The 24304-nt window shown below is 35.8% G+C and overlaps 1 protein-coding gene across 1 annotated transcript in view; it reads right to left on the bottom strand.

Moving 5' to 3' along the window:
- Nucleotides 1-6532: 6532 nt before the first annotated feature.
- Nucleotides 6533-24304, bottom strand: part of mapkapk2a (MAPK activated protein kinase 2a) — a 42328-nt gene continuing 24556 nt past the window's right edge. Inside the window, exons 2-10 of the mRNA XM_073825635.1 lie at nucleotides 19033-19172; nucleotides 10766-10830; nucleotides 9784-9863; nucleotides 9554-9680; nucleotides 9385-9460; nucleotides 9135-9259; nucleotides 8914-8999; nucleotides 8730-8810; nucleotides 6533-8643 (exon numbers count right to left, since the gene is read on the bottom strand). Of these exons, the coding sequence (XP_073681736.1) occupies nucleotides 8494-8643; nucleotides 8730-8810; nucleotides 8914-8999; nucleotides 9135-9259; nucleotides 9385-9460; nucleotides 9554-9680; nucleotides 9784-9863; nucleotides 10766-10830; nucleotides 19033-19172 (930 nt within the window). The 3' untranslated portion in view covers nucleotides 6533-8493. The remainder of the gene's footprint in view (nucleotides 8644-8729; nucleotides 8811-8913; nucleotides 9000-9134; nucleotides 9260-9384; nucleotides 9461-9553; nucleotides 9681-9783; nucleotides 9864-10765; nucleotides 10831-19032; nucleotides 19173-24304) is intronic.

Below are 24304 nucleotides of genomic sequence, written 5' to 3'. Positions count from 1 at the left end.
GATGTGTAAGAACTCACCTACTCACAAGAGCCTACTCTCAAGAGCATTTTAAAGACAAAAACCTGACAAATGTCTTTATTATGAAAATACCAGAGATGGCTTGAAGAACACAGATAAATCACATATTGTGTTTACTGTCTTCATCTCTGATCAGTTAAAATGTTCCTATATTCTTTTTATTCAGTCACAGCATTAGCCAAAGCCACTAAAAAGGCAAGCCTGCAAACTTTAGCTTAGTAAGCCTAATGTGTGCACACCAAAGACAAAGTGAATTTTCTCATCACATTATCTCTCTAGATTACTTGCGGGATGTTTTTCATGTCACTCGTGCAAATAAAAAACTAATCGCGTAATGCTTTCTTCAATTTTCTGATACAACCGGACCTGTCAAACTAAACGTGTAAATAAGTTTTACTGGTATTGCTCGACAACACGTTCGTGCAATTTTGCACGTTTGCAGCAATCGCGCCTACGTGTGTCTATACACGTCTTTGCATTGACTATGTATGTAATACAAACCATTTACAGCTAATTCTAACAGAATTAGACCAGAGGCTTCGGAGGGTTGAAAAGTTTTTACATTTGTAGATCAGGGTATATTTGACTTATTTTGTCTTCTGGGAAACACGTAAGTATCTTCTGTCGCTTCTGAAGGGAAGTACTACATGAAAAAAATATGATATTTAGGAAAAATAGAAAAATGAACACATCTTCATTCTGTTCAAAAGTTTACACCCCTGGCTCCTAATGCATCGTTTTTCCTACTTGAAGCATCAGTGAGCGTTTGAACTTTCCGTAATAGTTGCATATGAGTCCCTCAGTTGTCCTCAGTTTGAAAAGATGGATATCAAAACCATAAAGTCATAGTAGGAAAGGGATCAAATACACAAAAATGCTGAAAAACCAAATAATTTATGGGACCTAAAGGAATTTTATGAAGAACAGCAGGCAGTTTACCTGTTCAGGACAAACAAGGGACTCACGAACAACTATCACTAAACAAAAAAAAAAAAAAAACACCTGTGGATCACTCAGGTAACAACACAGTATTAAGAATCAAGTGTATGTAAACTTTTGAACAGGGTCATTTTAATAAATTCAATTATTATTTTCTTTTGTGGACTATATGTAAACGTCAGTACTAAATAAAAAAATATGCATTTTGTATGAACCCTCTTATTTTGAAAAATAACATTGACATGCAAGGTGTATGTAAACTTGTGATCTCAACTTTATATATATATATATATAGGGGCAATATGGGTTTAAAAATGTATCAAGATAATTTTTGCCATGTCAGTCCATGCTGTCACACACAGAAATATGTCAACAACTAGACTTTAGCGTTATTATTGTGGGAAGACTAAAGAAATTTTTGTTCAAATTTTTTTTCTATGGAAACCCAAACTAATTCATAAATATTAATCCTTTTTATAATTATCAAAACTACATACTGAGTGACTGATACCATCTTTGTTATGGAAAACACTTGTTGGTATACATTGAGTTCACAGTTTTAAAGTATATGTTTGCTTACATTTTTTTTTAGATCTGCTGTTGCTTTCAACATGGCTATAAATGAATAAAGTGAATAAAGCACATAATCAGTACCTGAGATTATAATTGCCAAAATAGAAACTTTGTGTTGCTGTCGTCGCTAGTTAGGTAAAAAAATCTGATTAACATGGAAAAAAAAACTTTTATTGCGTGTCGCGACATTGTGTTGCATGTAGTTACGACATTGTGTAAGGTAAGTAATAAACTGCATTTCTAAATCAGTAAAACTGCTAATTTTGTCTTAAGATGCAAATTATAATTGTGGCCCTTCGCATTTGGTGTGGTTTAAATGTGGCCCCCCTTGGCCTCTGAACTTGAGTACCCCTGTCTTAAACCATTGAAAGCTGGTTTGAAAGGTGTTGAGAAGACACTTTGAAAGAATTAACTTTACATTAAATGAGATTTGACATTTACTACTATAATATGTATAAATGTCTTTAAATTTCATTTATAGTCAAAGGATAACCACATCCAAACCCTCTGTTTTCCCAGTGCTACTCACCTTAGATCTAAAATTTCACTTCTTAAAATCACTTTTGATATATTGAAGCTATTTTATATACCATAAGGAAAACATAGCCACCTTTAATCATCCAAAACTACCAAATTGGATTGGTGGGATAAATCTCTGAGGTCTGTAAAGAGATTAATAAAGCAAAATGTGGAAATGGCCATGTGGATTAGAAAGGCTTATGAAGAAGCTGTACAGCGTTTGCAAACTCCTAGGTGAATTGCTGTGATGGTATTTACTGGATATGAAAAGCTTTTTGTCTTTTAATATTGTTTTAAGATGAGATATAATTGAGATATACCTCAATTAATGAGAAACCAGAGGCCTATCCAGTCAATTACCTGCCACTGTTTACTCACCCTCAGGCCAATTCTCACCAATGCCGGCAACAGACACATCTGTCATGTTTTGACTGATCAGTGTTTTACCCCTGTCAGCATCTGTTGGTGTTGATCAGCACTTGGTTTCGCCGAGGAATATCTGAGAAGTGACGTACTGTGCTCGGTCGGCTGTTGCACCAGTCTGCGTTCGTCGGAGTGGTGTGAACAGGCCTTTAGACACACAAAATGTCAATAAGAGACAGTAAATCATATGGGTTCGGAATTACATGAGGGTGAGAAGAATTATGTACCGTTTGTTTATTTTTATCAATGTTTTTTTTTTTTTCTCAATAATTTCTGGCCTCTGTTTAGGGGGTGAACAGGGGGCGACGTGGGGGTGTACATCAGGAAGGGTGATTTCCCTTTAGGTGTGGTATACTAAGAACATGAAGATGAATAATTTCTTATACTATGGCATGACTCAGCTAGCTAGAATCCAAGTGGGCTTTTCACGTTTATCCACATTTACTGTCACAGAATCATTCTTGGCATGACCATTTGATATTACAGTGGAACTCACATTGACTCAAGGCACATAAGATGTGTTGCAAAATTCAGTAAGATGACACTCTAAAGACTCCTCAAAAACCTAAGGAAATTATACTTAGCCCATAAGCATTATACTTGGCCCATATGCTAAGATAAAAGCTCTTAAAAAGAAAGTAGCTAGTTACACTACACTACATGGAAATGCAGTCTTCTAAATTGAAGCCACTTAATGTTATTTATGTGTGATATGTAAAAAATAGTAAGCTTTGTTTAAATTATTATCTTCATAAAACACATTAAAAACATTAGTCATTTGCTGTGTTTGTGTGTTTGTTGAGGAGATAAAGCAATAATATTGTACGTTTTTAGGAATACAACCTTACCGATTATGTTACAATCTCCAAGCAACATACAACAAGAACATAAAGTACTTGTTGAAACCATTCCAAAATGTATTTGAGTGTGCAGCTAGTCATTTTAATCAACTGAGTGTTCTAACTAGTTAATAAATCTGTTGACACCTCACCTGAATATCTGTTTGATGGATTTATCTTCAGTTTTATCTTTGGTTCGTCGAGTTTGTGCGTACAACTAGCTAAAAACACCCGCGAAAAATGGCTCTGAGCCGTTTGAAAGAACCGCTCAACTGAGTGAGTCATTTACACTGGAACGACTCCCATCGATTACAGTTAGATAGTTTAATGATTCCAACTGACGGCTATGATTCAGACCAATTGAAAATTGAACTTAATAAAAAAATTATTCCCGAATTGGACACATTTTTGCTGAGTAACCAATGAGCGCCATGATAGATTCTTACCTCTGTTTGGATCAGTGTTGCCAGGTTCGCGGTTTTCCCGCACAATTGGGCTATTTTGAAAATGCAATTGCGGAAAAATTGCAGAGCCACAGGTTGCCTTTTTTTGGGCTACTTTTATAATGTACCGCGGCCGCCTAAAGTTTGTCTATCAACAAATCAAAATGAAAATAGATCTATTTACTAAAGAGTATTATACTTGAGATGAATAGCAAACATATTACTATGATGTACTTCTCAAAGTATTACTGTTATTTGTAAGGAATATCATGTTTTTTCATTCATGTTTTTATATTAAACACAAAGTTTCGTTGTGCAGCGTCTAATTTAAAAAAAAGTAATGTTTCGTTGTAAATTAATTGTAAATTAAAAGTTTTTTTTTTTTAAGACTGAAAAATTAATAAACGTTTATTAATCCATTAAATTTGACACGTTTTTTAAAATGATAAATTTGTATAAATAATACAAAATAAATAAAATGGAAAACAGAATTTAGGGAAAAATAAAAATTGAAAAGGCCCTAAATTAAAAGCTGGCTTAAAAGACTTCATTTAATTTTTAGGTATACATTTTGTTTTAATTTAATTCAATTCAATTAATAATTCAGTTATCCATTTATTCTCAGGGTCAAACACGTGGAAATAATTTTCTTCCATATTAATGGTAAATTAATATTTAGGTAAATACTGATATAGTATGATATGGAAAAAATTGTGTCATTAAAGTTCTGGCCATATCGCCCAGGAATTTAAAAAAATATCATGAAAAGTACTGAAAATGAAAATGAGGAAAAGAAAAAATACAATACAATACAGATCCAACAATTAAAAATGCACATATATAGCCTAAAACAATTCTCGCTAAAATGAAAAACATAGAATAAATTAAATGAAAATGTTTATTTTAAAACGCAATAATGGAATAAATCAGTTAACTGTGTTTGGACGTGGCAAAATTGGGCTAGTTTTCATTCTTTTTGGGGAGGGTTTTGAAAAAGCCTTGGGCTGGAATTTTTTCTGAGACCTGGCAACCCTGGTTTCAATGCTCTTGTGTCTCCAGTCTCCATAAAAATGTGGTAAAAAGATGGATTGAACTAAAACTTTTACAATGTAACTAAATATAAAACGTGCGCAGGGTTAAGCAGAGTGTTATAAAAACACCAGAGACCACAAACATAAAGCATCTTTCCCTTTATGTGTTTTAGAAAAAAAAGGTGAATAGTTAAACTGTTAACCCTTGTGTGGTGTTCGTATTTTTGTTACTCAGCCAGTGTTCATGGGTCTGGTGGACCCGCTAGAGTTTTGGCTTTCCAAATTAACACTATCAAACAATTTTATGTTAAATTACTCAACAAATTCTTACTTCATCCCAATTACAAGCCATATGAACAACAAACATGGTTAATTTTCCCCCTTAACCTTTGTTAGATCACATTGATGAATTAATGTGCTTCTCGTTTTTTTGACATTTTTTGACATCCATATTTCTTCACTTGCTGTCTGGTGGGCTTGCTCTGGTCCTGGAGCTGGCTGCTGATGGGGTACTCATCTTCGTTTTGTTACTAAATGGTGCTCAACCTCATCCTCTTCTTCAAACTCACTGTCAGACTCTGAATTTTCAGAAATGTGATCCTCATATTCTGAAACCTCTTCCTCGACATCATCATCAGAAGCTCCTCTCTCTTCCAAAATCAATTGCAAGGCCCTCGCAGCAGATAATCTTTTGGCCATCTTGATCAGTTGTGATAAGGAACCACACTGGCAAAGTCTTATTTATAGTATTATGCCCCTAATTTGCAGGTGGGACAGGGTATGAGAAAATAAAGCTTGGTTCCCGCAAGAGAGAGGATAAAATGTGAGGGAATGTAAGAGCAGACAGTGTTGATAGTTGAATTTTCAACAATGTTGCAACTTTGTGTGGGAGCAGGAAGGGGAGGGGAAGAAAACAGCATCATCAGAAAGGATGAAGACAGAGTGTAGGAACACTGGACCTACACTTTCAACACTTTTATTAGACCTGGGTCCAGTGGACCCGAACACCTTGTATGTAATGTAAATGCGTGGGGAGAGGTACAGTATGCGGCCATTGAAAATTTGTTCGGATTTATGTTCTTCACAGAAAATAAGCCAAAGCCAATGAATTTCAGGTTGAAAAAATAATTGTTTAATTTTTCTTTTGAAAAAAACTGAAAACGGGTCTCACAGACCCGAACACCATACAAGGGTTAAATATTATTAATGATCAGAAATGATAAATAGCTTTGCAACATGATTTTAAAAAGTGACACTAATACCTGACTAGTTTTACTAATAGTATCTTTTTATAGCTACTTTAGTAACTATCCACTTCTTTTGAATCTGAGTTGTAAAAAAATTGTATCTTGAGTGGCACTTTCGCAACACTGCTATTGCTGTTGACTCTACTTTTGCAATATAAACCATCCCTCAATTCTGTGCATGGCAGGTGCTTCCCCAAACAGTAAAATAAAAACCTAAAACTCTAATTATTAGGAAACTTACTAGCCCACTTCCGCCGTCTTTTCTGAGCAATGAATGGCTTCTAATTCTTCATAAACAAAACTGAGCCTATCTATTGCATCTTCAATTTCACTTACCTCTTAAATTTCACTTTAAATTCTCTAGCACTCTGGTTTTCCTTCATCATCATATTTTTCCTATCAGATGCAGCTTATTAGTACATCTAATCTTAACATTAGAGAGGGGGTTAAAAAAGGTTAATAAAGGATGAGAAAAGATTGAATTAGATAACAAAAGATGATTAGATCTCATGAGAAGTATCTGCATTTTATTACTTGGTTTGGGATGATGAGAACTGAATAACATCATATACATGATCATAAGGTGAATGAGAGGTATTTGACAAGTTAGTATGAGAACATGATCACATTCCACATAAACACTTCTGTCAATACAGGTCAGAAATTGTTCATACTGGAAATGGTGGTTTGAACATATTTCAACATGTTTAAATGAAAGTCAGACAGTTGGGTTTTTAGGTGTTTTAATCCAAAGTTGAAGCAGACCAAGAAACAAGTACAACAGTTAAATACTATAAACGGGACACGTAACTGCCTGTTCCCTGTTAGTATAAAATTCTGTGGGAATTCTAAGTCTGTTTTTCAACTTGGATGATTTAGTTGACTTTGCTTTGAGAAAAGAATGTATGAGGAAGGGAAAAGATCCTACAAAGTGGCCATATCAAAGTAACGGCAAACAAATGGGCACTGAAATCATGTGGAAGATTTCTGCCATTTCGGAGTATACTGACTCTGCATGTTCAACATTGTGAGCGTTAAATCATGTCCTTAAAAAGAGGATCAATCACACAACAAATATGAATATACAGTTTAAAAAAAGACTATATAGAAAAAAAAAAATAAAACAAGACAACCTTTCAGCATGACGTCAATCAGTGCAGCTAAAAATCAGTCTGCTGGATGCGTAGGATTCCCTGTATCCCCTAAACATTTCCAGAACACAAGGCCAAAGGGGGCATTTCTTTGTTCCTTTAACACCTGGTACCTATAAGCTGCTCTCAATAGGTGCATTCAAACACTTACTGCATGGTAGGCATGAAAAACAGACAACACAAACAAAACGCACTGGCATAATAAAGAGTACATTCGACGGCTATCGCATGTATTCATTCCACAGTCAAAGAAGAACCGTCACCTTCGCAAAAATCCCATTTCATAATTCATTCTTTATACACTTAAGAAAATACAAACGGGCTTTGCGGTTCAAGATGGTGGGGCTTTTGTGAAAAGAAATGCCAGGGCATGGGTTAACATTCTTTACAAATCTCTGAGGAAAATCTAGATGGAAACAAATGCATAGAATCGATTCAAGGCAAATCATCGTGCACCCAAAACGAGGCGCAGTAAGCGTATTATCGAGCAAGCAGAGGGCTAAAACAATGTGTTGGACTGATTCAAAACCAATGAGAAAGCAGGGCGACATGCTGTTTTCCTTTCAATCTGAAGATCAACATAAGGCTAATTGGATCTAAAGCTCAAAAAAAGATCTTTTATGTTACTTGACAGGACCCTGAACAATAATGACAGACATTTTTACAGTAAAGAACAGAGTGCGGTCTACATTCAAAGAGTCATTTTAAAAATACATTTTCGTCCAGACACCAGTACGGTCTTTTACTGTAAAAGAGCATTCAAGTGCAGAAATAAAGACAAGTATAATGAAGAACGAACAGGAAAGCTAGCACTATGCATAGGCTTCTCAGAACATGAGCAGAAGAAAGGAAAATGAATAATCATTCTAATACACAGGGCAACTTTGTTTACGAGCCGTCCCAGAACTCAGAATGGATCATCATTAAAACAAACAGTGTTAAGTGTGTTTAACTCATGAACCAATGGCTTTTGATTAAAAAAGGGAAAAAATAAAACGCAAAATTGTATAAAATTACCCCACTAAACACCATGTGGAAAAACAGTACTTGTGAACAGCAAATTAGTGGACGTCGACTGCCTCATAACTCCAAATTGTATTGTATCATAATTGTACAGCCTCTTCGTTTTGGTAGCAAAGTGGTGTATTAGTTACAGATTTTGAGTGATTAAAAAGAAACACTTAAAAAAAAAATCTCTTGCTTTAACTTTTTTGTCGAGTTATTGCATTCTTCAAATCAAACTTTTCAACTGATGTACGAGTGTAAAATGTGTGTGTATGTGTGCATGTGCGACAAGAGTGAATGTGTCCTTAGCAAGCGGGCTCCTCGTTTTCAGGAGCCAAATTGTTGGCTTTCTTTCTCCTTTTCATCAGCAGGGGATTGGACGAGTCTTCAATCCTCTTGATTTTGATTTGCTCATAGTCGACTCTCATTGTTGCCAAGGCACTAGTCATTTCTTCCTGTAAACCCAGAATTAAACAGAATGAAGATATGGATCTGAGGTGGAGTGACATTCTAAGAACTTTTTTGTTGTGGGAGGCCTCACCTTGACATCTTCCCATGTGTCTTTCTCTTCTTTCAGAACACGGCTGGTGTGCAGGGGCGTCTGTGGAACCTCCATTGATTGCTATAGCCACGTAGATAACAATAGTAAGTCAAATCTAGCGTAGAAAGGGAAACAATTCGTCTAGATCAACAGAATCCATATAATGATGCTAATATCCACTCACGTTGATCCAGGGGTGGTTCATAAACTCTGTGATGGTCATCCTTTGCGTCGGCTCAGTTTTCAGTAATGTTCTGATGAGCTGCTTGGCTACAAAAATAGGAAGCGTGAGTCACTCAAATCTTATAATCATTCTTAGAAACACAAAACAAATGACTTGAAGATAACAGCATTCTAAGAACGCTTTCTCAAGTTGTTTTTATAAAACAGGAACTTGACAAATACCTTCCTCTGAAACTTCTGACCATTCAGGATTTGGAAACTCATACTGCCCCATGCGGATTCGTTTCTTCATACCGGGGGATATAGCCAAGCCGTGATTGGAATAGAAAGGTGGGTAACCACAGAGCCTAGAAGTTGAGGAAAGTGAGAGTTGAGCTATAAATCAAACACTTCACAAGGTCAAAATCCTATTTAAAGAGGCCTAGACAGATAAAAATGGTGTATGCACAACATACGAGACAGATTCACTTACAGAATATACATGATGACACCCAAAGACCACATGTCACAGGACTTGTCATACTTTTCTGGACCAAGAACTTCTGGGGCTATAACATGAAAAAGATGAAAATGGAAAGGTTCCATGAGTGGGATCAAATGGCCATCCTAATATCTATTAATTGATAATTCTAATATCTTACCAACATAATAAGGAGTATAGCAAGGGGTGGCCAGAGAGTTGAGTGAGGTTGTCTCTTTTGCAAACCCAAAGTCTGTCAGTTTGAGAAGGGCGTTGGGCCTTTTAGAGGTATATAAAAGGTTCTCTGGCTGCAATGTGGATTTTCAGGCATACTGCGTTAATAAAACGACGAAGGCGAAATCATTTTCATTTATTTCTTTGTTTCAATAGTGGTCTTTGTAACATTATTACCTTGACATCTCTGTGTGCAATGTTTATTGCATGTAAATACTGAATAGCCTCTCCTATACTCTTCATGATATCAGAAGCCTCTGAAAAGACAGAACAAAAAGATTTAAATATTAAGTATAGTGGTAGCCTATTTATTATTTTACCATATAAAAAATATAAAAAAAAAGAAAAGAAAAACATTGTACATTTTAAAGTTAAATTATTCTAACGCACTTTGAGAGCTCCAACCAATGTTCTTAATTAAGAAAACTTAAGTGATAGAAAAGTGAACTGATTTGTACCTGAACTTAAAAGGGCACTTTTTCTTCTCTTTTTTTATTTGTGGTATACGGTCTCAGTCTGAATTACATTCACACTGGTGTTTTAAGCCGCCAAACAAATTAGAATAATCATAATTTATTATTGTTATTTGTATGGCAGTAATAGCCATACTGTCAAACAATTGCACTGTAAAATACATGAAAATGAATATTTCATAGGTATTTCATAATTTCCACACTTGAAAGAGACACTTCTAGCTGTCAGCAATTCACACTGCATTTTTTAAGATTAAATTTTGATGGAAACAGCAGTAGAGCTTTTATTTTGAAAACTCCAGCTTCAGTAAAAACAGACTTAGAAATACGCTTAGCACTACAAAACTAGTGAAATGCTGTAATCATCCACCGTGAAAATAAAGCATAACTTACAGCACACGCAATAAATGTATTCACTGCATTCACTGTGAACTGAACCGTTCTGAGGTGTGGAAAACACTGGATCACGAGCTGATCGCCTGAACGAAGTGCGTGCTTCACTTTGAAACGTGCAGCAAAAACTTGAAGGGATTAAGCTTAATAGTGTGCACAACTAAAAGACCTTTTATGTTAGAATAATAAGTTTAAATATATTTTAAAAACTACACTTTTTGCCCTGAAAAAGAACTATTGAAATACCACGATATTGATTACATTGTTACATCCCTAGTGAACAATGCAGTTACCTCTCTCGGTGAATGCCTGGTCCCCTCTGTCCTGAATCCGACTGAACAGCTCACCACCATCCATGCTTTAAAACAAACACAAAGCAAAAATCAACAGACATATCACAATATATTAAGTAATGTCATAATGGTAGGAAAAAAAGAATATAAAATGAAATAAATACATAAAGTAGTGCTGTCAAAGTTAGTGTGTTAACGCAGGTGATTACTTTTTCCAGTTTAACGACGTTAAAAAAAAACATTTTACGCAGGGGCGGAGCTAGGGTTGGCCACCCCACTCACAACTGCTGCTTCTGTCTCTTCTTTCTTGACAAAGTGTGTTTTAATTGCAGAACATCTTAACAACTACATCAAACAGGAGACTTTTCAGATGTGCACGCCAACAACACTTCAGCGCCAGGCGCTAGACAATCGAGCGCGAAGTGACATGGGAGCTTCAGTAGAACATAAACTGCAGTCAGGCCGTATATCAGTAAAAACTAATTTAGCTTTCCTTTCAGCCGTTACACTCTGCTCATAGTATCTGCTCTTCAATTTCATGCACAAATACGGTGGTGTGCTCCGTAGCCTGAATAATTTCATAATAAAGTGCGAATGAAAATAAGCATGCGTGTCAGATCCACGTCACGTTCAGCAGAGGAAGGTCTTAAAGTAATAGCAGCCAAAAAAGCTAATAACCCAGCTGCTATGATTTCTTTTACTCAATGAACAAAAGAAAAAAAAAGGAAATCAATAACTTTTGTAGCTTTAAGGATTCATCTATATTTAATTTAGACTTCAGTGTTTGATAATTTTTTTACTTGCTGAAGGGCACAGGTAAATATGGCATTTATTATAATGGATTTAGGTGATGTTTGTTTAAACTTCACTTTAATTAGTTATTTTTTTAAAGTCTAACAAATGTTAAAATTATACTGTGATGTTAAATAGATATAGTCAATGGTTAAATATTAGGGGGAAAAAACAATTTCCTAGAGACATCAGTAGTAGTGGTATCATTGATACTCACCTTCAGTCATAAAAAAAATCCATCAAACAAATATTGAAAATATACTGTCTTTATGTTGTTTCTACATTAATTTGAAGATTGAAAGTGAAATTAATGCAATATAAAAGTATATATAAAAACTTTAATGTTAGGAGGGATTAACTGCGATTAATTTTAGAAATAAAGCACTATTATGTAATACCATTAAGACATAGGTTCCTATAAGGCCATTTACTATTATTATTACAAAACCACCACATTTGGCTGAATGTAAAACAGCGTATTTAAAAAAGAAATGGCGACTGGTAGCCATGCCAAGGTTTCCTCTAAAAGCATTGATAGTTATGATATCCGAGTGCCAGAAATATACGTGCTGAAGCTAACAAAAATGGCTTGTTCAAATGCATTTAAAACAAAACCACATGAAGGGGGGATCTTTTCACCTTTGTCCCTGTGTCATCATTGTGGTTATCATTTCCGATTATACTCAAAAACCACTGCTAGGTGTGCAAGTCGGGTGAGCTCCATTTCTTGAAAACTTGCCAGTTGCGAGAAATTGGGTCAGTGGGCTTAGAAAGACTCACTCTCATCAGAAAATAGGAAGACCCAAAAAAAAAAAAAGAGAACAGAATCTGCATGGTTATAAATTTGATAACTGGACTTACAAAATAGTGTCTCCTTGGCATGCTGCTAGCACATCCGTTTTTGTAATGATAAAGCACTATAATGTAAAAGGGGGCACAAACTGCTGATAACCATGTACATCTATGTAAATGCAAAGAATCAGGCTGTTCTCACATGAGTCGAGTTTCATTTCTACAGCTCACCTAGAAGTTTCAGATGAAATCATCAAATGTCTGACAGATATAGAAAAAAACAGTATGAGTTTGACTGAGAAAGCCCAACTCACACTGCGATAGGGGCTATGATCAACCACATCACGTTCCACATCTCACTAAACCCCAGACGCTTCGTGTCCCATCCGACAGTCGGCATATACCATAGCTGACAAAAAAAAAAAAAAAGAAAAAAAAAAAAAAGGTGTTAAGTTTAAGCGCTGAATTTTAAAAGCATGTGATTTATGGTACAAAACACCAAAGCCCCACTACAGGGTTGGGTTGCACCATCTTTTCTGCGTGTAATATTTCTTAGAAAAGCCATATTTGAAGCTGAACATCAGTGTTGCATTTTCCATTTTCATAACCTGTAGCACATTCAGTTCTGATGACCTGTAGATTCTGTTTCCTGCGTGCTGAGTAGCTGGATGTCTCTGGCCTGATTTCTTGTAATCTATTCATGATCTCCGCAATCTCTTTTGTTTGTTTTAATATTTGCATTACAACTACCAGCAGTTACATATGGATGATTCTATAAGATGTTAACGATACCCCATATGCCACTAATACCACACCATCACTCATGTATGAAGGCTCCTCAGACACTCATTTCCGTCTTACAAACAGAGAAAGAATCAACGGTTTCTAAAGAAACACCACACTTCCTTATTAGTCTCTTACATCAAAATGATGCATGAAATCTTGTATCAACCATGCAACAATATTGCTTTTAATAGGAGACAATGAACTATAAAACAGAAGCAAAGATATGTATTGATTTATTTTTGCACCTAACAAAGAGCAACCTTGACATGGAAAGAGTCAAATCTCCTAAATTAATTTCAAAAAGGAATATAAAAAAAAGTTAGATTTTATTGTGTAGAAATGTGGAGGAAGGAGAGGTCAAGTAGACAACACAGAGTTGTGTCATCTCTGTTCAGTTCGGTACATTTATATGAAGACACTTCTGGTGTAGCCAACCTTTCTCTTGACCCTCCACAAAATGACTTCCGCTAAGTCATAATGTTGACTGTCAGTGTCTTTACATTTTTTGTTGAATTGGCAGTGAATTTACAGTGAATTTGGCGGATTTTCGACAACTCCAGGGCTTTTGTTAAAAACTACAGATCAAACTTCCACATTTTTATTTTTTCCCATGGACAGTCGAATAGACAAAGGGGTGGCACAAAAATCAAAAACGCATTATCAATATTAAAGTTTAAGGCAAAACCAAAGCCCTTCTCCCACAATTTTCTCTAGTCATGTAGTAGGGGTGGGCGATATGACCTAAAATTAATATCACAGCATTTTTCATCTTTTGAACGGTGACGGTATAATTTCACGGTATTACTTTTTTGGTACATTTTGGGAGGAGCAGCCTGTCCTGTCCCTTTAGTATGTGAATAAAGTTAATATTTTTATAATATAATAAGTAAATGCTAGGTATCCTTATCAAAGAGACATGGGAGAGTATGCATTATTAACATATTTATTTAGCAAAAAACCTAAAGATCTTACTTAGTGTTAGGGATGGCGAAAACTAAAAAATTTCTTGACCGACCACCGAGCCTCATTAGCCGGTTGAAACCGGTTAACCGATTAGTTTAATATGGTACGCTATTTGAAATAACAGCCATTTCGAGCCGCACCTGCAATTTCGCAACTCTGTCGCATCTCTCTGCCGCTCTGCCTCCCGCACACACACACACACACACACACACACACTGCCACTCACGTCACTTTTTTAAAATCCACTACAGCGCGAAACATGAGTCCCGCAAACGCGGCGCCGAAGAGCTTGTTGTATGTAATCGTAGGACAAATGGCTCCTTAGTTTCAAATGGTTTGGGTACAAGGTGATCGCTTTGAAAATAAAGACGTTTGTTTTGGTTAGAAGCTCATTTGAAACATTGCCACGGCTCATTTAAGAAAATGACAGCTCCGAAGAGACGCCGCTTTAGTTGAGGTAACAGTGCTAACCATAATAAAGAAAGATGATGATCATCATCACCTTATCGGTTACCACTGAAATGTAGATGTAATGTATTTCCAAATCTAAGCCCATCTTATGCGGAATGTTGCCTAATAGACTGCAACATGATAAAACCAATGGATAAAACAGGCACCTTCAGAATGCGTAAAAGACGCACCGGCACTTTTTTTTTTTAACCGACTAACGACAACTTTGACCGGTTAACGTTGATACGGTCAACCACCGGTCAAACGGTCATCGGTTAACATCCCTACTTAGTGTACAACAAAACAAAAAAAAAAAATTATTTCTTCAATATTTAAAACCTTTAAATAACTGGGGGAAATCAACCCATAGCAACAGTTTAAAAGTAGACCAATTCTGTGGGGAAAAATGCGGACTTGGCAACCCTGCATCCAACACGAGCTGCTGGAGTTAATGTCATTGCACAGTAATGTAGTAAAGAGAGATTACAAACATAGACTGGAGGACTTGCTGTAATCTTGTACTCACTGACAAATATCTATTAACGTTATAAGATGTGCTGCTCCCTTTACACAGAGTGTGCGTTATTGAAAAATCCAAAGTAAAACTAAACAGGCCGGTCGCGTTCGCCTCGCGCCCGCTCAATTTGTGATCCGCTGTGTAAACCCTTCGGCCGGCCGCCGGGAAAAGTCCCGGTCGTCCCGATTGCCACTCCACCCCTGGTATAGGCTACAGGCCCGACCTTTCTTCACGGTGTTTCACCAGTCGTTTAATGGCCACTCCCCTTTTACCTACTACCTGCAAAGCTGATACGAATATGTTTTACTTTTTTTTATTTACAACAAGATATATAGTATAAGGACAGGTATTCAGACCACAATTGAACTTTTGAAGAAAATGTAATGCCTTATTATTTAGAATTAGCTATTATTGATGTAAATGCAGCCGTTCGAGGCACATAATTGATTTATCACGGTATTAACGGTATTAGAAAAATCCATGTCGTGGCGCAATGTCACACCGGTGCTGACTATGACACCGGTGTAACGCCCACCCCTATCATGTAGCACTAATTAAAAAAAGATACCAAAGCCTTTCCAGGAAGTTGTGTTGCTTTATATTTGAAAAAGATCAATGACTATGAAAGTGGCTCATTAAACATCTAGTGCATCATCCTGGTCCATTTCTTTGTGCATCATCTCTGATGACTATAACAAAAAAGAATTAATCAATGAATATCTTAAAGAACTCTAAGAATTCTCACATTACTCACATCTGCTGGTAAATAACAGTGGTGACAAGCCCAGTTTTTGACTTCCTACAAAGCAGGCGGTAAAGAAAATGTGCGAGTCAGCGCATACGTGACACCCTGAGAACTATCAAATCAAAGAAATGGAAAAAGGGAGGTGTGATTTCTGATCCTCACATCATCATATCTGATACGAATAAAGGTGTGCGAGTTCAAGATCAAACACTTGAATGGAGATGTCACAAGCGTGTCACTTTGATGTTTTCAGTGAAAGCATGCATTTCAGATAGCCAAATCATGTCGAAACTAGACAAGATGGTGTCACGAATTGACTTCATTTAGTATTGCTTACTATGAAAATATTACGCATTTAGAGCACAGTCTGAGAGAGAGATATAGATAGATATATATATATATATATATATATTTTGAATACACAATTAGGGGTGGCATTACCAGTCCAATGAGTAATTCCTATACAGTCTTTGGAGTATGAGTTCATTTATTTTACATTAAGAAAATGACATGTCAAATGCTGTCAAATCGATAAAAAAAAAAAAACACATTTTTTTCTGATATTAAATCACGATTTATCCCATTTTTAAATATACCTTTATATTGCAATAATTTTTCATTCAATTTTCTAACTAAGGTAGAAACAACATAGGACAGTTTATTTTTAATATTTGTTAAATATTTTTTTCTGACTGAAGACGAGTATCACTGATACCAAGATTAATTTTAGCATAGCTTAGCATAGATCATTAAATCTGATTAGACCATTAACATCCCACTCAAAAATGACCAAAGATTTTTGATATTTTTCAAATTTAAAACTTGACTCTTCTGTAGTTACAGGAACTATACTCTCATAATGGAATAATAATCAAGAAACTTTGCTGCTGTACCATGGGTGCAGCAGGCGTACTGATATTATGCAACCGTCTGCAACTACACAACCTTAGTGCCGGTCACTTTCAGGTGCTGCGTAATATCATTGCACCTGCTGACCCATGGTACGGCTGCAAAGTTCCTTGATTATTACGCTGGAATGAGAGTATAGTTCCTAGCCATATCGGCATACTTTTGCAACTTTTCAGTTCCTGTCAGTCTTAGTACACAAAATAACTATGGAAGAGACAAGTTTTATATACTAGGACAAGTTTTATATAATATGAAGAATATCATTAGGTCTCATCAGATTCAATGATCTATGCTAAGCTATGCTAAAAGTGCTACCGCCAAACCTGGAGATCAACTTAATGGATTCGAAAATGGTAAAACTCAACCGTTTAACTCTTGGGGAGTAGTGGCGTGTTCCTTTAATATTTAACCAGTGACTATAGCCATTCAACATTACATTATTATTCAAAGAGATATAAATTTTAACATTTAATAATGTTAGATTGTTAAATATACAGAAATTGAATAAAGCTATCAAACACTAAATACTAAATTCAATTTAGTTGAATCCTTAAAGCTACAAAAGTTATTAATTTCCTCTTTTTTCTTTTGTTCTTTGATTAACCAACATCACAGCAGCTGGGTTATTAGCTTATTTGACAGCTATTACTTAAGAACTGCTGCTGTTGAATGTAACACGCATCTGACACACATGCTCGTAGATTCATTCACGCTTTAATATAAAATGAAACAGGCTACAGCGTGAGCTGGCGCATTTATGTGTGAAATTGAAGCATGCATACTACAAGCACAGTATAACAACTGACAGGAAAGGTAAATTAGTTTTTACTGACATATAGCCTGACAACACCTCATCTGACCACAGTTCACTGATGTTCTACTGAAGCTCCTTGTCACCCGTTACCTTTCCCGCACTCATTTGACCAGGGCTAAAATTAAGTTGGAGTGTGCATTGTGGTTGTAAAGACATTGTGACTAAATTAACACACTTCTTGTCAAGAAAAAAAAAAACAGAAGCAGTTGTGAGTGAGGTGGTCAACCCTAGCGCCACCCGTGTTAAATAAACTGGCATTAAAAGCACAAATTTTAACAGCACTATTTCATGATTAATGCATTCCTGTCATTAGACTAGCTTCAAGAACATTAAGTTGATAACATCTCGAGTTCAAATTTCAAAAGCGAAACTGTGTTAGAGTTGTCAAGTTTCTGTGAATGTTTCAGATGAACTCAGAAAGATCAGACAGATTTATAAATAAAGAGTTCTATGTAGGTGAACTGTATGTGCAAAGTACAAAAACACTTTTTTCTACTTTTACACCAATGCCATTCTGTCTTCCCTGAACTCTTTTAAATAATCATATCAGTAGTTTGCAAGTTAGGTAGTCTATTGCAGACTTAACCAAAACATTATTATTTTGTGTCATTATACGAGAACTTGCATCCATGCAACTTGCATTTTGATTACAGAAGGGACCGTCCCAATGTAGCAACCTGGGTTCAACTGCCTTGCTGAGGAGCACACAATGGTGATAGGCAGAGAAGGATGGCACCAGCTAGCATACATGTTGCAAGTGTGGGAAACAACGGCGTCTGGTTCTGCAACTACATGTAGTCTATGTAAAGGAGAGATCACCAAGTAGGTACGTCATCAGACAGGGGACTTCTGAATTTACTCAAACATGAAAGGGGCACATAGGTGTGCAAGTGTTTACCGTAAGTAACCTCCAAAAACCTGCTGGTAAACTAATCACACAGATGAGGCACTGAAACCTCAGCATAACATTACAAATGAGTTAAGGGGCTGTGTAAAAGGAGTAACTAAATGAATCAAGGTTTTCATGACAATGCAATTTAGGACACAAACAGACACAATGCAGGGTGCACTGCAAATGTCAAGTCATTATATTGCTCATGAAATGCAAACTGCAATTGGCCAAATGTTAGTGATCAAACACTAAATTGAATTTATTTCATAATGACTTGCCTGATGATTTTAACAATCTGGCAATTTTACAGCTAAGATAGTTAAAAAATAAGGGACACAACAGGTTGGGATGATCCAGGAAATAAAGATGATGCCTGATCATAATGGTGATCAGCATTTACCATGGAGCAAAGAACCTAATCTAGGGTTGCTCTAGGTCAACTGTTTGTTCATAGAACATTCATACTCACAGAATCATAAATTGCTTATAAATGGAAAGTTGTCCAAAAAGGAAGTAAAATATAGAAATGACCACAAAAAAAAAAAGGGCATTTTGCTCTCTATACAACTGAAGACATCAAAAGATGATGACGAAGCTGAAGACTCACCACTCCATTACAATAAGAAGGCACTTTCTGTTTTGGTACAGATTTTCATAGACGTCAATGATCCGGACAATGTGAGTACACGAAGACGCCCGCCAGTGCAGCTCCACTTCTCGTCTAGCTTTAGGACAGTCATGAAGCATCTTAAAGAGAAGATGAAAATGAGACCAATTTATTTAGTTGCAAAAGCGACTGAAAAGCGAACTTATGTTTGTGACAAATGTTTATTATAAAAAAATATTGCACAACATAATATAGGTATGTAACAATTTATAATTCTTGTTCTTTTTCCTCAAAGTTATATTATTTGTGCTTTCTTATACATATCTGTATACAATAAATATTTACAATCTACATTTCTTATAGTATATTTTACATGAGAATAAGTATGAGAAATAAAAAAATGGTAGTGTGGCTAAACTCATTCCTCATTCCCACTTGGAATTTGCAACAAAGCACTTAAAAAAACTCTTAGACTGTGAGAGCAAGCTTCTCTGGTCTGATGAACCAAATCCAAGCATCATATGGAGGAAACCAGGCATTGCTCATCACCTGCACAGTAGCATCCCAACAGTAAAGTGTGGTGGTAGCAGCCTCATGCTGTGGGGCTGTTTTTCAGCAGCAGGGACTGGGGAACTCGTCAGAGTAGAAGGAAAGCTCAACACAGTGAAATATAGAGAGCCTTAATAAACACCTAGTCCAGAGCATTCAGAACCTGGGCAGAAGGTTTACTTTCCTTCAATCAGGACACTGACCCTAAGCACATAGCAATAGTGGCTTATAGACAACTCTGTGAATGTCTTTAGGTGAAATCTGGGTTTGAACCCAATCAATCATTTCTGGAGAAACCCGATAATGTCTGCCATCCCTCATCCAAGCTGACCGAGCTTGAGAGGTGAAGAGGTGAGGAGAAGAATGGCAGATAATTGCCAAATGCAGATGTGCAAAACTCGTCGCATCATACCCAAAGACTTTAAAGGTTGTAAGAGTATGAATACTTATGCAAATGTACCAGTTTTTAATTTTAACACATTTACAAAGCTGTCACAAATCTGTTTTTGCTTTGTCTGTTATTATAGTGTATGAAGTGTAGCTTGATGTGAAAAAAAAAAAAACACTTTTTCAGCAGTTTAACATAAAGCTGCAACATAAAATGTGACAAATTAAAGAGGTATGAATACTTTCACAAGGCACTGTACACAGACACACTGACACATGCATTTCTGTCATTAACCTCACAATGCAGAACAAGCAGATTTCTGGAGTTTTGCCTCCCTCTACAGGTAATAATCCTACTTGCATCAATTATTTTAAAGGTCTAGGCATTCTGTTTTTGCTGAGGGGAAAATAGTCATACTAATGACTAACCTGATCATATTCATACGGACCATGTGACGTCACTACCTATGTGTCCGTGCTACCTGTTTCAGTCTATGGTCACAGCAGCCACAACTACCAGAGGAAGATCAACAAAACACTCCCAGAAGGTTCACAACAAGGACACAATATGCCCTGAATATTTTGTCAACAGTGCTTGAAGTCGGCCAGTGTGCATATAGCCTTTAGCGTACCGGTGTTGTTCACATGATGGGTGCTTTTCACAGCAAGGATGCTTTTTTTTTTTTTCGGCACAACAAGAGTAGTGGAATCATAATTAATTATTGACTACTAATGTGAATCAGTGCATTATAATGAAAACAAAGCCTTAAAATGAAAAGAAGCTGTTTTTTGCGTTCACATTTTAAACCGGTCAACTCATAAATCCAAGGATTTAGCAAACGAGAAAGTACTCAACCATTAGGTTCAAAACCGTGCTAATGCAGAAAATAGTGACTTACAGTGCATACAGATGCCGGTAAATTATTTGCTTCAGTGTGTATTTTAATGAATACTGGTCGAAAGGGTTTTAGATTAAGCGGTGGCCAGAGGTTTAGTGAATTATGAAAATTCAATAATAAAATGCTAAACTATTGTACTACGTAGTTTGCCATTGCCAAGTCTGCAGTAAGGTATATACATGTAAAAAGGTTCTCAAAAAATTATATTTGTTTTGCTAAAACTAATTATGTACAATTACTCTAAAAATAATTTGTCATACAAAAAAAGGCACACAAGTTACACACAAACCATTATCCTGAGTAAATTGTACCATTGTGAATTGTGACTGGCTGCACAAGTGGTTTAATGGAGGTGCACAAGGTAGTTATACTGTGAAATTACACAGCCTACATACATATTTATGGCATAAAATTTAAAAGCATATCAACTAAAAACCTGAAACATCAGTAAAGCATAAGTAAAAAGGTAGTAAAAAGTAATTTCTTATTTCAATATATTATTAAATCGCATTTAGATGTGATGTGTCTGATATATCGGACACAAATATGGCAGCAAGCATAGTGTAAGTGACGTCTTCGGTACCCATGAATTCTAGTCCACTATTTATCTATGAGATTGTGCAGATTTCTGTAGATGTTTATCGTCCAAACAAATAGAATGAAACATTGCGTTGTACTGTACTATACTGTTTAATACTAAAACAATGCAATACTAAAATTTTAAATGCGTTACTTGAGTGACCACATAAATCTCTACATAAGCCATTTAAATTCAATACATCCCATTTTTTCAAATACCAAGGAATATAGTCTACTAGCCCATGGTTTTGCCTAAACGTAAAGAGACTGTTAGTGTTGATTATTGTCCTTCATACTTTAACATGTTGACCTTCAAGTTTTTGAACATTAAGATTCTTAATGTTTTTAATGAAGTCTCTTCTGCTCACCAAGCCTGCATTTGATCCAACGTCCAGCAAAAACAGTCACCTTTTGAAATATTTTTACTATTTAAAATAACTGTTCTCTATTTGGATATATTTTAAAATGCAATTTATTCCTGTGATTTCAAAGCTGAATTTTTTAGAATCATTACTCCAGTCACATGATCCTTCAGAAATAATTCTAATATTCTGATTTGCTGCACAAAAACATGTATTATTATTGAAAACAATTGAGTAGAATTTTTTCATGTTTCTTTGATGAATAGAAAGTTCAGAAGATCATTTATCTAAAATAAAAATCTTTTGTAACATTACAAATGTCTTCAGTTTAAAGTATCCGTGGTAAATAAAAGTAGTGATTTCTGATGCTGAAAATTTAGCTTTGATCACAGGAATAAATTACATTTTAAAATATATTCAAATAGAATATATTTTTGCTATTTATTTTAAATAGCAAAAATATTTCAAAATGTTACTGTTTTTGTACGTTGGATCAAATAACAGGCTTGGTGAGCAGAAGAGACTTTAAAAACTTTTGACTTTTGACCACAAATGTTCTCTCTAAAGAGAACATCCAGTTTCACTCCCAACTTACATTTCAAGAGCCATAGAAATTCGAACGCGTTTACAAATTCTAAGAACAATCCCAATCACATCACTGAAAATATTAAATATAGACTCCCAAGACCTGACTGAAATGTCACTGACAGCAGAATGTGTTGTCCAGCCGCAAAGCTAATTGAGGTTAAAAATAACCCTCTTTCAAATCACCGGAGGAGACATTCAGAGTGTAAAGCATACAGCAACTACTAACTACAGCCTTTTTTCTCCTTCATAGCGAGAGTTTAATTTTTTTCCAATTAGTATTAGGCCTCCAAACAAAAGACACCTCTGACTCGCTCACCCATTCAGATAAAAGCACCTGATTCAAGGAAATGACCACTGGGATACAGGACATTGACAAAAAAGCTTAAAATTGTTAAACATAATACAGATGAGAACACGTAAGCAGTTGGCCACTATTAAGGCATGTTGCACTGCAGCACAGCTATGTATGACAAGCGGTGGAAAGAATCCCTTTGGTGGGGGGGGGGGGGTGCTTTAGTCGGCAGACGTTCACTCTTGTCCAGATAGCTGGCTTAGAGGTCTCAGGATTCCTCTCTTTGCACACCGCCCACATCACGCCTATGAAACCTCATATCCTCAACCCAGCCTACATAGGGCTAAACAGCTTATTTGGCAGAGCTAAACCAGGAACCTTCATTTGCTTCCAGCCAACCCTACAGGTGTGATTCAGACCTACTTGTCTGATGTGAGAGGACTAGTCATCACAAATGCAAATAAAAACTGAAATTAAATATACATGTAGGATGTAAAATTCAATTGTGAAAAAAGACACATCTGATGTCACCCACACACTGCACACCAGACACTAGCAGTCACAAAGACTTCTCTCACCAAAGCTCTCTAGTTCTCAAGCACAGACAGATAGCTGTAATAGTTCATTTCAAGGTGGCATTTCACTAATGCACAGCAGAACAAGAGTTTTTTGTTCATCTTGGTAGAATATTCATTAGCCTAAAGTGTGATGGACCCGAATGACTCCACTTGATTTGCTGTCATTTCAAATACCACAATGTACCAAAATGTTTTGACATTTTAAGGGCATTTTAACTCACAGATGGGATAACCTCTCATTTTAAAAATAGCAAAGACTTCTCCAATACCAAGGTCTAGTTCCACTCGATGACTGATCTGATGTGGAAAAGAGCAGACAACATGAAATCCAAACAGAGCGCATTTTATAATTATTATGCATGCAGTTTCAAATTAGATGGAAGAGATGGAATCATTTTTATGGCTGCAGTGATTGCAAACAATTTGTTTTATTATTTAACAGCATTACAAGATTTATTCAAAGACTACTTAGGTTTATTCAAACAAACTACCAGTTAAAGGTTCAGAAACAAAAAGTTTTTTTTTCTATATTTTTGAAAGAAGTCTCTTTTGCTCACCAAGGTCGCATTAACATTTATTATTGATTATTATTTTTTTGAGCACCAAATCAGCATATCAGAATCATTTTTGAAGGATTATATGACACTAAAGACTGGAGTAATCATGACTGCTAAAATTCAGATTCACAATCTTGCAATTTGATTCCATTTCCAATTCAATGTTGATTATTTTGGATATATATCAGGTACAATACATGCCAAATTTTCATGGGAAAAAAATCCTCTCAACTAATGCTGTAAATTATACACGAGAGTCAGCTGGTACTGCATTACTATAATATTGAAAGTTCAATGCTGTTTTCATAAAGTTACAATTACATTTCTACATCAATTATTATTTTTTAATATAAACATTTAAATGGTGACTGTCATAAAAACTTGACAAATTCATTCAAACATAAATTAAACATTGAACAGAAAAATTCTAATGAATATGTTGTATGGTGAATATATTTAGATATAGAGTTCATTTTTGTAG

This window comes from Garra rufa, chromosome 20 (genome assembly GCF_049309525.1).
Source record: "Garra rufa chromosome 20, GarRuf1.0, whole genome shotgun sequence".
Taxonomy (NCBI): Eukaryota; Metazoa; Chordata; class Actinopteri; order Cypriniformes; family Cyprinidae; genus Garra; species Garra rufa.
Note: the sequence above shows the minus strand (reverse complement) of the source record. Positions and strands in the feature narration are given on the sequence as shown.